The 17580-nt window shown below is 35.8% G+C and overlaps 1 protein-coding gene across 3 annotated transcripts in view; it reads right to left on the bottom strand.

Moving 5' to 3' along the window:
• The window catches only part of PTPRM (protein tyrosine phosphatase receptor type M), a 480156-nt gene that overhangs the window by 82535 nt on the left and 380041 nt on the right, over positions 1-17580 (bottom strand). For all 3 annotated transcript variants that reach the window (XM_070940620.1, XM_070940621.1, XM_070940622.1), the window contains one exon: positions 13758-13945. In XM_070940620.1, the coding sequence (XP_070796721.1) occupies positions 13758-13945 (188 nt within the window). The remainder of the gene's footprint in view (positions 1-13757; positions 13946-17580) is intronic.

Raw genomic sequence — 17580 nt, 5'->3', positions numbered from 1 at the left:
CACTGTTCCTTCTTTAGGATTTTTTTTTTCATTCTGGACTTCTGGGAGAGCAATAGCAGAATGAGCATGGCTTCACAAAAGCAGAAACAACTGTGGCTTAAATAGAGTTTGCCCCTCAGAATTTCTCTCGGGATCAAGAAGATGACAAGGATGGCCTACAGATTTGCTCCCCACAGAATCTCCTGAAGAGATCATAAAACAGTGAACTCCAATGTGTTGAGAACTCTGGGAACCTAGAGAATAATCATCCTGCCTAAGTCAGGGGTGAAATCACACCGGTTTGGGTGAACCTGTAGTGATGATTGGCATCGGTTCGCCAAACCGGTAGCAATAATCCCTGGTGGCCCCGCCCCCGCCTGGTCATCCACTCAACAGGCACACTGGGGCTGCCTTGCCCGCAGCCTCTGTGTGCTGCGCTTGGAAGGGCCGCAACCGCTCTCGCCACCCTCCCTCCCCGCCTGGCTTCAGACATATGCCTGCCTTCCTGGAGCACCACTGCAGCACTTTCTTCCTTCTCTCGCCACAAAATGAAAGCGAATGGTCGCGGCGGTGCTTCGGGAGGGCAGGTGGATGTATTCATTATAGTTGCCAGCTGCAGACGTCCGCCTGCCCTCCCGAAGCACCAACAAAACAACTCCATTTTGCCTTCAGCCAAACGCACCCAGCCGTGCGTGTCCTTTCCTCAAATGGGTTGTGCATGGGGCGCTTGGAGAGAGAGAGAGATCAAGAGAGCTCTCCAACCTCTGTTTTTGTGTGTGTGAGAGAGAGTGAGGGAGCGATGCATGGTGCCCTAACAGCGTCCCGAGAGAAGCACAGAAGATCACTGCTTGCAAGCAGACAAGAGGCCCTGTTGTTCCACAGAGCCTGTCGCTGCTTGAGTGGGGGGGGGATGTGTGAGGAGAACGGCGAGACTCAGGGAGTAGATCAGGTGGAGCTGGCTGACTCAGGGCTGCTCAGAAGTTGCCCCCGCTGCTGCCAGAAGTTTGGGTGCCTCGGCTTCATCTCACTCCCTCACTCTCTCTCACACACAGAGGTTGGAGAGCTCTCTTGCTCTCTCTCTCTCTCCAAGCACCCCATGCACAGCCCATTTGAGGAAAGGGCATGCACGGCTTGGCACAGTTGGATGCAGGAGGAGGCCTTGGTGGAAGGCAGTCTTTTCTGCAGCATCCCCTCCCCTCTTTGGATCGCCCTGCAGGGTGGGGGACGGCTCTGCCTTTGCAGAAATGGGGTGGGCGGTTTGTACAGAGGATTGGTGGGGGGGGGGGTAGCGGCCCTCCAAGATGGAAAGCAGGGCAAGAGACAGCTGTGAGGGTCACTTGGGCAGTCAAGCCAGATGGCAGAGGGAAACTCAAAGCATTGGGGGCTTCAGAAGGGCAGAATGTGCTTCAGAATTTGCAGCTCTTGGCTCTAACAGTGAGTGACGTGAGAGATGTCATGTTGGTCACACCCACCAGTCACATGACCACCAAGCCACGCCCACAGAACCGGTAGTGAAAATTTTTAGATTTCACCACTGGCCTAAGCCATAACTTGTCACCTTTAAAAGAGACATGGGTTTGCCTACTTTCTCTCTTAACTGCCTTAGGAACCTGCTTGTTATTGATTTCTTTGAAGTTAAGAAGCTTTTGAAGGGCTTTACTATATTGTTGGAAAACCTGGATGTGTTCTACTTGAGTTCCAATGTAAGTTTAAGGATTAAAAAGAAAAGCTTCATGTTGTGGAAAACAGCAAAAGTTAGATTAGAAAGTGGATTTTAGAAAGTTAATAGGCTAGATAAACTTGAAAGAATATTTCCTGTGGGGTGTTTAAAAATTTATAAAAAAATATATATGAAGATTTTGAAATTAACTGTAAGAAATCCTCCCATGAGAAAATTTTGATTGGAAAATAAACAGATGATAAGAGGAGACTTGATATTTGATTAGAGGAAACCAGAGAGAACAAACTATTACTCTTAAAAGGGAGTAATTGGTAAAGCCATTAATAAAATGGAGCAATACTATTTGACTGTAAAAGAAATCAAGGATGTTTGGGAACAATATACACAAAAATTACTTATGAGAATGCTTGATATCATAATAGAAGAAATAGAAGAACAACAGATTGTTAGATAAAACAAGTACCAAGACTGATTCAAAGGTGAATTTGGAGAAAAAAATGCTGGGGGTGGGTGCGTGTTGGTCTTTGATGCTCTCTGAGCTTGGTTGTTTTTCTGCAGATGTTTTATTACCCAAGCTAAGTAATACCATTGGTGCTAGTAAGAAGTCGGGTTTGCCCTGTGGTGGGGGTGGCCATTTCAACTCCGAGTTACAAAAAAAATGCTGGATTGTAGAAAAAGATGTTGTGGCTCTGCAGATAGTTTTTAGTAATGCCAGTGTACAAGAGTGATATGAAAAAAGATGTCCAAACAGATTTGCAAATGAAACCAGCTGATGTCTTAAAAATTAAAGGGGACATACAAATAATAAATCAGAAGAGTGACTTGGAATTCCTTCTTATTTCAGATTTACAAAAGGAATGTGTAAAATCAAGAAAACTCTTTCTGAGATGAGACAAACATTACTTGATGGCATGAAAGATTAAGCTTTTAAAAAGAAAACCAAAATTTTACAAAATGAATCTGTTTGATCAGGATTAAAATAAATATAAATATGCTGTGGTTTCTGTTAGCTGTTTATGAGATTTTTTTTGAATAGGACTGAATAATGACACTTTAAAGATCTGTTTATAAATGGGAAGAGATTTATTTTGCTTTATTTCTTAAAAAAAGCGATAAGTTTGGATTTTAAAAATTGAAGTTTTTGATTAAGATTTAAATATGCATGTTAATATCTTTGGCAGCTTTCAGTAGATCTTTAAATACAAAATGAATTTTTGTAATTTTATTATTGATCAGAGAGAAGTTATGGAAAGAAGAGTTACGGAAAGAAGAAAGAAGAGAAAAAAACTGAAATACTAGAGAAAGTGTAAATTATTCAAATTATTTATATTTGTCTGGAGAAAGGGTATATCATTTTTATATCTCTTCTCTTTTTTTTTCTACCCTTTCCACTATTCTTTTTGTATATTTTTCTGAATTTATATCAGTTTTTTTAATGTTAGTATTTGTAAACTTTAATTATTGCTAAAAAGATAATTCTGAATTCTGAAAGAAAGTTGGTGGGATATCATATATACACTTGATGCATATGCACATCAAATTTATTTTAAAAATTTTAGAATTTAAGTTTAAACCATTATAAATTTTATTTTTACTTTTACTTTGTAATTTAATAATAACTGTGAGAAACTTTGGTACCTGGTGATCATAAGAAAACAGTATTTTGTTAATAGAATTATCAACATTTTGTTGATAATTTCATATTCTTTCAAAGAAATTTTACTGAATTCAATGGTAAGTTGTTTAACCTGCTTTGAAGTAGCACATAACAGCACTTGTGGAGAGCAATATTGTTTAAAGTCTAGAATTTTTAAATTTTCAAAAAAACACCCCTTAGCTAAGGAGCAGCTAATTAATCTAAGGATATGTTTCAGAATTGAAATGTTCTTTCACAAGTCTTTTAACAACAGGAGGAGAAAGTAAAGAGGCTTTGTAACAAAATTAATTTGGCAAATAAAAAAAAATCTCTAATAAACTGTCTTTATCTACCGTAAGCTAAAAATAAGTCCTGTCTGGCTATAGTGTTGGTCATAAATTTCAAGCCAGTTTCATGAACTCTCCAAGAAAGGAAAAATAAGGCATCCTCTGTAATTCTATTCTGTACCTCCTTCAGTCTTATTAAAAGTAGTTTGTATCCATTTCTTCAGCAAATGCTTTCTTGATTTTATCTTTCTATCACTGTTGCTTGCTTATTCTTTAGTCTGATCCTTCACAGTTACATTAACACAGAGAGACAAATGATCATATATACATATATTTCAGATGGGGACAAAGGGTTTTCCAGGGAACTAAATGATACTATGCAGATAGCTCTTGACAGTACAAGAGCAATTAGGATCAGAATTTCCATCACTAAACAATGCAATCATTAACTGAGACAGCATTGCTTAGTGACAGCAATCCCTGCAGACCCGGTTGTTGTTATTAATTAAATCCCATGTTTGTTAGGCATGGCAACTTTTTTTCTGGCTTCCCACAACCAAATCAGTGGGGAAGCTGGAAGGAAGTCACAAGTAAGCAGACAGGTGGCTGCTGCTGGGTGGAGGAAGTCGTGAGAGGGTGAAGAAGGGTGGAAGGAGGAATATCAGGGGTTGTGGAGGGTGTGTGGGAATATAAGGAAAGCATGCTGAGAGTGTCAATGGTTATGGAGGGTGCTCAAGGATACAAGGCAGGCACGGTGATTGAGGATAGTGTGTGATACGGTACAGGACAATGCAAGGGAGGGGCAGGGAGGAACAGGAGTGTGTGCAAGGTGTGAAAGATGCATGATGGTATGAGAGACACGACAAGAGTTGGGGAGGGCGTATGTGGGTGGTGAGGGTTGAGGAAGATGCACAAGGGTGGAAGAAAAGCATGGTGAAACTAGGGAGATCTATGAGGAAGGCACAAGGAGCTGTGAAATGCTGCAAGGGAGGCCTAGTGAGAATTGGGGAGGGTGTATGGGAATACATGAGTGGCAGGAAAAGTGCAGTGGGGCTTGGGGAGGGTGCACAAGTGGAAGAGAGCTATGTCAGCAATTTGAATGGCAGGGTGAGCACACAGTGAAGGGTGCACAGGTGGAAGAGAGCCGTGTCGGCAACTTGCAACCTTCCCTGCCAGCTTCCCTATTGACTTTCTGGGAAGCTGGCAGGGAAAGTTGCAAATAGTGATCAGATGATCGTTGCAACTGGTCAGAAGTGTGAGCTGGATGCCAAGTGACCCTATTATGATCATTGCTGAAGAAATGATTGTAAATTGAGGACTATCTATTAATTGTATCAGCTAAATAGCAAGCTAGGAATGATAACCATCTTCCTCTTAGAATGTTTCCCAGCTACCTGATTTTCCAGATACATTATGTTTCTTCTCTTAATAGCTAAAATTCTGCTATCTTGAGAGAGAGGGAACGACTCCTGTACTTTTCAAGGGAGCTATCTACACCAATCAGAGTAGAGCAGGTTCATTCATTTTCAAAGCGGTGCCTTTAGATTGTGTTGCAGGCCAATTCTCATGGGCTTTCTGAGGGAAACAAGCGTAAACAAAATCATCAGGTTCCTTGACTATGATGTTGTCCTACAGTGAAGGGTTCTTGGGAAGAACTGTGAAGTAGTGACAGATCTGTTGTATTTATAAATCCAAGCAGACAATTGTTTTTTTTCTTTTTTAATCCTTGGTATCAACTTTATCTGAATCTATCCTGGGGAATAATGAGGACAAGAACTGAATCATATTCAGCTGACACTTACTCAGAGACAACTGCTGACTCTAGCAAGTCAGAGCTGTTTTCACAGTTTTAAACATAAGGAGAAAAGCATATTGGCTTAATCCAACATTCTATCCATCCAAATGTCACTTCAATAATATTTTTAAACCACTGATTTGGCACAGATTTGACATGAATATGTGAGTGATGGCTTTGCAAAAGCAAAGAAGTATAACAAAAACTCAAATACAATCCACAAACACATTCAGAGACAGAATGCATGTGTTAATGAATATTATCTTATTGAGGGGAAGGAGCAGAAAAATTGTTTGAATAAGTTAAAAGTTATTTCAGGGCATTTATAAACATTTACAATGTCTTTAATATAGGAATTAGTAAATCTGTCACTCTTATGGATATCAGACAATATTTTATTCTTTTGCTAGCTTCTTTACTTATTTTGGTTTGGGTATGACTTGGTCTATTCAAATATTATTCAAATATTCAAATATTATACTAGCATGGGAAGTTTTGTAATATTTAACATGTAAGACTATGCTTTTAAATGGAAGACAATATTGCATAACTCTAGGTGTTCAACTATAAAGTGGATTCAGATTAACAATTAGGTGAGTCATTTTAAATAAAACTCCATTTATTTAAAAATATTCAGGTGCTAACTAGCTAATAGACCACCCATATGTAAATTGTTCATATGTAAATTGTTCATCTATTCCAATTTCTATTTCTAGTGTAAAATTATAATTCCAGGTATAACTGGAATTCTGCTTAAACTAGAAAGACTAGAAAGCATGAGACGGGAGTTCTAGTCCTACCGAAATCATGAAAGCCAGTTGGGTGACCTTGGGCCAGTCACTCTCTCTCAGCCCAACCCACCACATGGGATTGTTGTTACTGTGAGGCAAATAGGAGGAGGAAGGTATGTTGGATGTTTGCTGCCTCGACTTATTTGTTAAAATAATAAAGGCAGGGTATAAAAAAACCAACCAAACAAATAAAATCAATCAGTTTGTCTAACCCTGTCAGCTTCTCATGGGTAAGGCTAGAATTAGAAACATCATGGTCAATGATTCAAAAATGCATCTCTTTGTAAAAAATATGTTTATTGACAGATTAAGAAAACCTCAATGGGAATGATTAAAAGATATAACTCTCCAATAAAAAAGCTTATTGTTAAGACTAAGGAAACTATTTGGAAAAAATTCTGGCAATTGTTAAGTCTAAAATGTAAGTCCGAGTGGACACTTCTGGATGGCAGTAGTACCCACCTCTTCCTTGCTCTGCAACAGGCTAGCATTGTCCCAAACTATTTGTTTCTGATTAGCCAGAGCTAGTTCTCACGAGTATCATGTTAAAGCATTACATTCTAAAGTGATCTTAGCATTCCAGATATGTAAGACAAAATAAAGGGGAACACTTAATTTCAAATATTAGTTTCATCAATGCAGCCTAATTTTTTTTTTTGCTGCATGACAAACACTTCAATTGACTGTACTCTATAATAGACAATGTATCCCCCCCCACTTTATCTGTACACAAATAATTTACATCCTGAGCACTGAAGTACATTGTACAAATGTCATCATTTATTTCAGAAACAATGCCCTATATTTTCTACCCTACCTTGTCTATCAATCACACTGGAAGCTACTATTTCCCCCCAAAAATCTGGATGCACGTATGAATGGACTGGACCCTCTGAGTCCAGTTTGCCCCCTTTCTCATATGAATTTTTATATAGATTAGAGATATTAAGTTTATCTGAAGCAATGCTGTGCTAAGATCAACTTCACTGTTTTAAGTAATGTTTTTAATAATGCTTTTAAAACAAGCCTTTGGTGCCCTCTGAGCTTGGTTGTATATTTGCAAGCTTTTCATTACCCAATGAAATGGGTAATGTCATGATGTTACTTAGTTGGGTAATGAAAAAGCTAAAGGCAAACAACCAAGCTCACAGAGCACCAAGGATTCCAGGTTTAATTGTAGTCATTAAGTGATGACTGCAGTATTGTAAGTTCCTTATACTTGTAACAGAAAATCCTCTGAAAAAAATTCTTTAGTAGGAAGTTAGTAAGTATATAAACTGAAATAAATATTATTTTTTTTAATAAAAATCCTGTTTCTTAGGTTTTATATATTTTTGAAACATAATCAACCTTTTAAGAGGAAACAATTATACAGGAATAACTGGAATGAAGTTGAAATAAAATGGATGAACTATAGCTAATTTTATTTCATTTCTAAAGTATTTTAAAGCATTTTATCTTGTGAAAAAAGCAATATTATAATTATAAAAATGGTAAGAAAAATATCTAATTAATTGTAGATAATTTAAAATGGCAACCAAAGTTATAGGAGTATTCCTGAATGTCATATTTGAAAAAGAAATCTGATATAAAATTTAATATATATGCAAACTGGTTGTGGACTCTAATTCTTCCAATGGGCTTCTAACACATCTAAAATTCAGATTTTTTAAAATATAAACCTTTAACATTTAAGTCATGGATGTTTGTTAAATAAGAATAAATTTCTTATTGACTAGATGAGAGTGTAATTTTTCATTTTAATTTGTTTTCATATTGTGCTGATTAGTCTTCTTAATACTCATATATTAACTTGATTTTAATCATTATTTGTAGTCTTCAAATGAAGTAAATCATTCAAGTATGTAGGATTAAATTAACATTATTCTGAGAATATGTTCTTAATTTTTTTAATTTTATAATGCTTGTAAATCTCTTATCTACTTATTTAGTGCTTTAATTTTTCCTCTTGTTTCTTGACTGCTTTTTTCCTTTCTACATGTTCAATAAATATTTTAAAAATCAGTATAAAATGTAGGGCAGGCATTTGCAATAATAAGAGCAATTTGCATAATTTATTAGTAAGGAAATGTATGCTTAATTGTTTTAAGGAATATAAAATATCTGCTACTTTTTTTAACAGTAACAAAAATACATAGAGCCTTATAGATGTATTGTCTATGAAAAATTCAGCATCCAGTTAATTACACATATATTTTAGATTAACCTTTTTTATTCTACATTTTTCTATTTATTATCTCCATTCTTATAGTCTATATTAGGAGTCTCCAAACTTGGCAACTTTAAGACTTGTCGACTTCAACTCCCAGAATTCTCCAACCACCCATCCTACAGTGTGCTGGCAAACAATATTCAAAATGTTGGTCTAAAACTAGGAGAGTTATTTCCAAGTCTAATTTCAGCCATGAAAACTTACTGGGTGACTTAAGGTCAGTCAGCATCATACTATCCAATCTAATTTCTAGAGTTGTTGTGGGGGAAAATTAGATGAGTTCCTGCCTCCAGTAAGATATAAATTCAATGAATGTATGAATAAATAAATACAGAATATTTATCGAATGTTTATAGCAGAAGCATATAACTTCTGTCAGCTCAAGGGCTACATCACATTCTACATGATATATCAAGGGCAGGATCTGTATTCTGAGGGATTTTAAAATGGAAACATGAGTAAAATGTAAGCCATTGCAAATCTCTGGATTACAATGCTGTAGAAATGTGGATAACTGATCAATCAGTCAATAAAATGCTTTAAGCCTATGCAAACCTGAAAGCAGTCATTTGACCACTTAACCATCATTCCCTGCACTCAACCCCCCCCCCCCCCCCAAAAGCAAAATAAAGGTCCAAAATGCTTGGCACATTTACTCTAGGGTACCGTATTTTCCGGCGTATAAGATGACCTTTTAACGCATGAAAATCTTCTCAAAAGTCAAAAGTCAGGGGTCGTCTTATACGCTGGGTGTCGTTCTCCTGTAACCAGGCAGACCAGCCCGAAAGGCTCTGACGAGCCTTAAATGGCTCTGGCGATCCAAGCTCTGACGATCCCAGCTTTGCCTGCTAATCAGGTAACTCAGCTGGGATCGCCAGAGCCATGTAAAAGGAATGGCTCTGGTGATCCAAGTTCTGACGATCCCAGCTAATCAGGCAATGAAGCTGAGATCGCCAGAGCCATGTAAAAGAAAAAGTTTTTTCCTTTTACATGGCTCTGGCGATCCAAGCTCTGACGATCCCAGCTGAGTTGCCTGCTAATCAGGCAACGCAGCTGCGATCGCCAGAGCCATGTACCTTAGCTGCTAGTTGCAACGCTTGCCTTGCTTCGCTTGCCTGAATCCATTCCATCAGCAAGCCACTCCCTGTCTGCAATCAAGCAGGCAGGGAGTTGTGGACTTCAACTCCCAGAATTCCTCAGCCAGCAAAACAAAGCTGGCTGAGGAATTCTGGGAGTTGAAGTCTACAAGTCTTAAAGTTGCCAAGGTTGGAGACCCCTGTTCTATTGGGTAAGTTTTTTCCCCCTTTGGTAGCTTTAAAAAAAATAGTTAATTGGGGTTTTTTTTAGTTGTTATTTTTTAGACCTAGCCATTTAAAGTTTAGGAAGTTTTAAATTTAGTTTTCATATAAAAATAAAAATAAAAATAAAATAAAATAATATTTGTGCAGCTTTCTGAGATTTAGTGTGTTTCTGTAGTGTTTCACTCTAACTACACAAACACAAAAAATCTCACAAAGCTGTATGTGGAATTTTGTGTGTGTAAAGTGTGAAAATTGTTTTTTTGGGGCTTTTTGTGGCTGTGTGAGGTTCCTGCTTGTTGCAGGGGCCATTTTGGGTCTAGCACAGCTGCTTTTACATTGTGGGTAAGCCAGTTGTGTTGTGTTGTGTTGTGTGTGTGTAAAGTGTGAAAGTTGTTTTTTTGGGCTTTTTGTGGCTGTGTGAGGTTCCTGCTTGTTGCAGGGGCCATTTTGGGTCTAGCACAGCTGCTTTTACATTGTGGGTGAGCCAGTTGATGTTTTTTAATTTTTATTTGGTGTGCGTTGGAAGAGAGGTAGTCTTATACGGCGAGTATAGTCCAAATCCTATATTTTAACAGGAAAAGTCAGGGGTCGTCTTATACGCCCAGTTGTCTTATACGCCGGAAAATACGGTAGTTCTAACATATTGGTCATTTTGATTATCTGCGCACCCTGGTTTATATTCTAAATATTTAGCAGCTCTTTCTGAATAAAAGTTGAAAGAGAAATTGCTCTAAAGATCCAGGCAGGATCTAATTTAATTTATAAAATAACAACATCATCAGTAAATCTTTATTTTTATATCATTATTTGTGTCCAGGATGTAGCCTGATAACTAGTTAATATAATTAACTCTGGGAGTCCTCAATTTATGACCATAATTGATCCCATAAGTCATGCCATCATTAAATGAATCACATGACATCTGATTTTACAACCTTTTGCGGAGACTATTAAGCAAATGCGAAGGTTTAAAGTTTATACTTCACTTTTTAAACAAATATATGGTCCTCACTGGATGTTTTTTTTCCATAAACTGGAAGAAAATATTAATTTCTGGCAAAAAAAAAGGAGTAATGGATTTTAGTCCACTAATTGTTGCCAACTGCAGAGGGCAGTGCTCATCTCTGTTTCAAGGCCATTGAGCCAGTGCTGTCCAAAGACATTTCCACAGTCATGTGGCCAGCATGACATCACAGAGCGCTGTTAATTTCGGACAAAATTGATTGTATACTGTGATCACATGACCGCAGAATACTGCAAATGACTGTAAATATAGGCTGGTCGTTGAGTACCCAAAATGTGATTGCATGACTGCAGGGATTGGGTGGCTGCAGAAGTTCGAATTCAGATTATAAATAGCTCTGGGGAGGATCATCATAACTTCAAATGGTTGCTGAGTGACTGGTTATTAAGTTGAGGCCTACTTGTATTGTTTTTCTTGTTCATTTTCACTAGTTCATCCAATTATGCCTTGAAGATAACTTACAAATTAATACTTTGCAAGGTCATTTTGATGCAAGATCCAGAGTTCAGAGAAAATAACTTCTAAGTAAGCATGCATAAGGTTTCCAGCTTTTTATATTTGCAATTCACCCAAATTCAATCCTTGTAAAATTAAAATTAGTATTATTCTCGAGTTGCTTTGCCTGTATGTCAGAAAGTGTTTAGGATGGAGAAAACTAAGATTGACAAACTCCCCTGCAGGACAATGAATGGGGACTCTGCATGGGGACTCATGATAACCTAATTCAATGTAATATGTTATTAAGTATAAACTGAGCAGGCAATGAAAAAATATCTGCCATTTGAATATCAGGCTAAATATAATAAAATCAAATTAGGTGTATTTCTTATCTCTATCAAATGGCATTTATCAAAAGACTAGAAATCCTAAAATACTTCAGGATATGTTGATAACCAATATTCATACTAATGAGTCTAGTTTAAGAATAGAACAGCCACTCTCCAGGTAAGGAAAGGCCAGGAGATGGCCCACTGCTGCTCTTCAGACCCACAGGATTGAAAGTTCTACACACTTCTCACTAGTCTGAGAAATAGACTTTTGGAGCTGCAGTGTCTGTGGAAAGACGGTAAGCTTTCAGAGGTAGCATAGTCTGGATTTGCAAAGCTCCCATTTGGAAGGCAATTACTTCAAAGTTAAAGAGAGATCTTTGATGCAGCAGAGCAATCTAGCCATCCAGCAAATGATCCTTTATCCGCAGATTAAAGAAAAGAGCAAAGGAATAATTTAAAGGATTTAAAAATAATTAAAGGTAAAAAAATTAGCCAAGAATTAAAATAAGAAAATTTAAAATGGACTAGTTTAATTTCAATTTGTTTTAAAAAGTATTTTTAAAATGAGTAAACGATTGACATATCTCTGTGGGAAGGAATTTTATTGCTACTAATTGGACGCAATGACTAGACAACTTTGCAAAATAAAAGATAAGGGAAATTTACTAATGACCATCTGATTACAGAATTGTGTGTAATGAATGGGACTAAAGACTAAAGAAAGGAGGGAATCCCTTTTTTACTTGTTATTTTCCCTTTCTGGATTGAAATGGCTGTCATTAGAAAAGTAGTGAATTTATATTAATAACAGAGACACTTGAGACATTCCAACAAATCTTTGATGAATTGAGAAATTAACAGAATCAATAATTGCCTATGTGAATATATCATTTAAAAGAGATCTGAAAGAATAAATAAAAGAAGAGATGAAAAATAACTACGAAGAATCTTCAGGATAATTGAGTGGAGAGGTGAAACAAATTAAATGTGTAAATTTTGTAAAATAAAATAATAGGAATAAATATGGAATAAATACGAATATTAAATCAAGAGATGAAAATGATGCTTGGATTACTAGTGAATTTACAAGAGAAAGAAACCTATTTGAGACCAAGAGTACTTAGAGAACAACTTGATGAAAATAGTAAGGTGAACATCCTTGAATCATCATCATCATCATCATCATCATCATCATCATCATTATTATTATTATTATTATTATTATTATTATTATTATTATTATTATTATTATTATTAGGTTTGGAAGAAAAAGATGTTCCTGACAACATTTAAATTTCAAGTCAAGGATTAATAAAGCAGAATATTACATAAAATAAAGGAATACAAAACTGACTTGTTTGGTCAGGGAAAAGACAGTAACTACTTTTACAAAACACTGGAGACCTTTTATAGACTTTCCGCTGAAAATTGATATAACTGAATTAATGGTTTTTGGATTTATCAATTGAAAAAGTTAGATATAGGAACTTGTAATGTAATTTCAAGTAGGGAAGAAAGATATTAAGTTTGTTTGTAACATCCTTAAAGAAAATTGAACGTCACTTTCTTAAATATCTTTTTCCTTTTCCTATTTTCTGCACTTTTTATTTTTTCATTATATTTACATCATCTATTTTTCTTTTTCATCTTAATCTTACTTTGTATTACATTTTGCTATTGTTAGCCTTTAGTAAACATTATTTTAAATAGTTATGAACATTCAAATAAGCATGATTACACTAGCAAGGACAACTATTAGAATGATTGAAGGGAAGGAATCTTGCTGACTTCTCTTCCTTCTCCTTAAAGAAAATTGACCTCCATTCAGAGAAAAGGAAAGAGGTTCCCAGGACCCAGAATATCCCAAGAATCCTATTGCTTAATGTCAAAGGCTACTAGAGTAGTCGCTTTGCACAATGTAGCACCTCCTCCATGGGGCCTAGAAGCAAACCATCATTCCCCTTTATGAAGTTCTATGGACAGAGTACATGGCTAAAGACTAAATCAAAATGAAAAGGTCTTTTCAAACTTTGCATAGATATAGAGCTCATATTTTGTTTGTTGGCTTCACATCTGTTAGCTTCTGCTGGAAACAAAACATTGGAAATAATACGTAGATCTTTATGTTCCTTACTGTCTCCTCTTCATCATTGCATCATTCAATCTAAATTACTTTTCAGGGAATTTATCTGCAATTTAAAAAAAAAAAGCTGGAAGAAGAAGAACACAGCACAGTATAAGTTGTATGGAGCTTACTTACCTCATATTCTTCTTTGAATCCATAACCTTCTGCACATTTCATCTGAGTGATATGTTGCAATAAATCTGCAACACGAATGGCTGGATGAAGCTGTCCTGTCTGATATGGCACATCTACAGGGTCTCGCTTTTTGTAGGTATGTGACTGGACCAGGCTACTTGTGTCACTTCCGACTGTATGAGTTTCATCTAGGGAAAGAAGATGCAATAAAGTATCGGACTACTTCCAGTTGATATATAAAGTTAACGATACATTTTGAACGTGGCTTTTAGCACCATCATCATCTTTAATTGTCTAGGTGGGCTAAATTGTAACTATTGTGTAGTTTATTCATGGAGATATCACAAGGTATTGAGAAGAGACAGAGGTCTATTAGTTTACAATAAAAATGTGTAGACCATATTTTATTATTTTATTTGCTCGTTTACACCTATCAGTAAATTGGGAAATTTATTTTTTTAGGATACTGATTTCTAAATAGTTCAGAAATTTCAAACTGAAACTTCATCAAGTCCTAGTCTAATAAATAATTAAATATTTACTGGAGGAGGATACTATTTATTATTTTTCACAATATTTCAGGATTCATGTTAGTGGAAAGCAAAATGTTTAAAAATGCATAAAATGATATGGGTTGTTAAGCAAGAGAAAAATGGAAATGGAGATTGGATACATTAGGAAAGAAAATATATAGAATAACTATGAGGAACCTTTTGATTGGAGATAATGCTTGACTGAAATTAGCATGCTGCAAATTTAGATCAATATATGACAAGGTCTATCACATCAAGCATGAAATGTTATATGTCAGCTTACATGCAGGGCAACATACAACATGACCCCACTAGACTGATCCAAACTGATGTGAAGCAAATAATCTCCCACCCTCCACAGCATTGATGGGGCAATGGGAAACTTACCATTTATTGGCACTTTAAAGAAGATACATATCAGGAAAAAAAGAGAAGGAGGAGAAGAAAAAAGGAAACAGGCCATAAGCAACAGTACTACAATAATAATTGCAAGGTATTTTTATGGTTGTAATTTAAGCACCTTCAGTTTAGTTTCCTGTCAGACAAACTGAATATTTTGTTAACATAAAGGGCTGAACAACCAGAAAAATTTTCTTTTTCTTTTTGCTGAATCATGTTGGTGCTTTTAATTTAATGTGACAAGAAAAGAACACCCTCAAGTGAGAATGAAATGTTTTTGTTTTTCTCTCATTGTAAAAATTTAACTTCACAAAGCTATTTATTAAAAATTAAAATAAACAAGTATATCGCCTTCTAAAACTATGGGTTACTTGTAAATTCTTAAGCAGGGTCATTTTATTACATGGGACCAAAGCAGATTAAATGGCAGCCTATATGTGGTTTGCTGACTGGAACATTAAGGACAAATAGGTGATGCAGGTTTTTATAGATTAAACCTTCTATATGAAAAAAAATACCCACTATTGTTTGTGTATTAATGGTCCCCATAAATTTAATGTCATGTGACAAAACAGAGAGACAGACCATGAAACCTTTTGGCTGTAAGAGTTGTGTCTAATTTAACATTTTCTAGATGGCTCTTCTAAGAGCTACAGTTCTAACACTTCTGATGGTGACAGAGTGAGAAGTTAATATGAAAACTGAACACCATCTCTTAGCATTTCCTATGGGTCATCAGTATAAAGCTTCTCTCAATATTCATGAATCAGTATTTGAAGTGATTACTTATTACTAGCAACAAATTGACAGTCCTGACCCATATTCAAAGAATCCTTTAACTCACTGGGGAAAACTAGAGAGGTATACAGACCCCTGAACACTCACTAGTGGGATACATTATTTATCTATCGATCTTACATTACTAGATTAAATGGTATATGAAAGGGACAGTTGAAAAACATGATTTTCACTGTTCTTACTTAGTAGATCTTAATCTATAGCTCCACAACAATATAATTTTCAGAGATTGGTTTTAATCCTAACTTCTCTTGGTTTGAACTGGACATATTTGATTTTAATAAAATGTGGCTTTCTCTTTTCTCCATAGTCCATCTTTTAAAAAAATCAGCTTTTCCTTTGGAATCCAAATTTTGAATGAATTTTAGAAGTTGTATTGAATGAATGGAGGAATTGGTGGAAATTCCCCCTTCATTTGTGAATAAAGAAAGAATTTAAGAATCAAAATATTTCCTTTGTTTCCATGGCAATATACCCTGGGGTCCCAGTCACATTTCAGAAATTCTCCAGCCATTCATAAAATATTTTTAGATTCGTCTACAAACTCTAATCTATTAATTAGTACTACACAAATTTCTGGAGCCTTTAAATGATGTATAGGAACCACATCCCCTGCCCAAGAAAGAGAGAGGGAGAGAGAAGAGTGGATGGGGGAGGGACCTAAATCATGATTAAAACTAAGCTTAACGTGAATTGATTTATTACATGTGGATTCAATACTATGATTACTTCCAAAGTATTGAAGTATTTTTCTCTTTTATTACATTTAAAATTATTATGTGATAAGAATATTTTAGAGGGGCTCTGGGAGTCTTAATTAAATTGGGGGGGGGGGGCTGCAAGGTGAATATTCCTGTTCTTAAGATCAGACAGATGATCTACACTGGATGAAAATCAGAATATAGGCATAGAGTTCTATGATAATAAAGAAAAGAACACCAACATTACTGAAATTATTTTGGCCTGCTGGATTGCACTGCTCCCGTAAGCAGTTAGTGAATTGTTTAATCCTAACTCTGAATATATAGAATAGCAAATGTATGCCATATACACATGGCAGTTTCTCTCAGATTCCAGGTTGGGCCAATCTTATTATCCTGAAACAAATACTGATATACAGAGTTCCCTTTAGCTCCTCTTCAACAAAACTGGGATGCATGGCATTAGGATGCATGGTATGAAAGGCGATATACAAGTGTTGTTACAATATGTTGTTGCTGAAATGACACCTGAATATTACAAGGTGGCTGAGACACAAAAAGACAAAATAAATAAGAAAATAAGTAAAGAAAGAAACATAGGGTTGGAAATTGGTTTATGAGATTTCAAAATAAAGTATGTAGAGACTTTATTGTTTTCGTTTTAGGTTATTATATTATAGTTAAGTAGCAGGATCCACTGCAGGGCTGCAAAATGAGTCAATACAACTTTTGTATTTATGTTGCATATTCATACAAAACCCATTACAATTATTTCTGTTAGATATCCCTCTACATATTAGAAACACAATTGTTCATAAAGAAGTACATATGGATCTTTGAAATAAAGATCTGATTATCCCATCTGCATGCAGTTGGATACTAGAGTTATCAATTTCGTTTAGAAAGTGCATTGAAATGAAATTCTAAATTGCATTCCCAATATGTGAAACATAGTTGAGGGTCTTTTAGTTGCTCAGAAAGTTACAAATTCTTAGATCTACTTATTTTTTTGCTGTATTTTAGAACAAGATTGCAATATGGTAAGAAACTGACCGAAATATCATGAGCCTAGTTACTGATTTCAGTTCAAGTGAAGGGGATCTTTGATGGGAAGCTAACCTCTAATAGTGAGGTTTCAGGCTGAATTGTTTCAGAAAGCCGTGTTTCAAATGTAGAATGCCTATTTTGAGTATTAAATAGTCTTCCAAAAATGAAAGGCCAGTTCCACCCCTGAAATGTTACAATTTGCACTCCACTACATTATCTGATTTTTAATTTACATCTGAGACATCCCATATTAAATGAATTTACATGGGTATAGTGCTGCTCTTGCTGGTCTGAGATAAATTTATTTACAGAAAGGCACTGTCATATAAAAATGCACAGAAATGA

Source organism: Pituophis catenifer, unplaced genomic scaffold (genome assembly GCF_029215685.1).
Source record: "Pituophis catenifer annectens isolate HBS135680 unplaced genomic scaffold, rPitCat1.0.hap2 SCAF_3, whole genome shotgun sequence".
In the NCBI taxonomy this organism is placed as follows: Eukaryota; Metazoa; Chordata; class Lepidosauria; order Squamata; family Colubridae; genus Pituophis; species Pituophis catenifer.
This window is presented reverse-complemented; position numbering and strand designations above follow the sequence as displayed.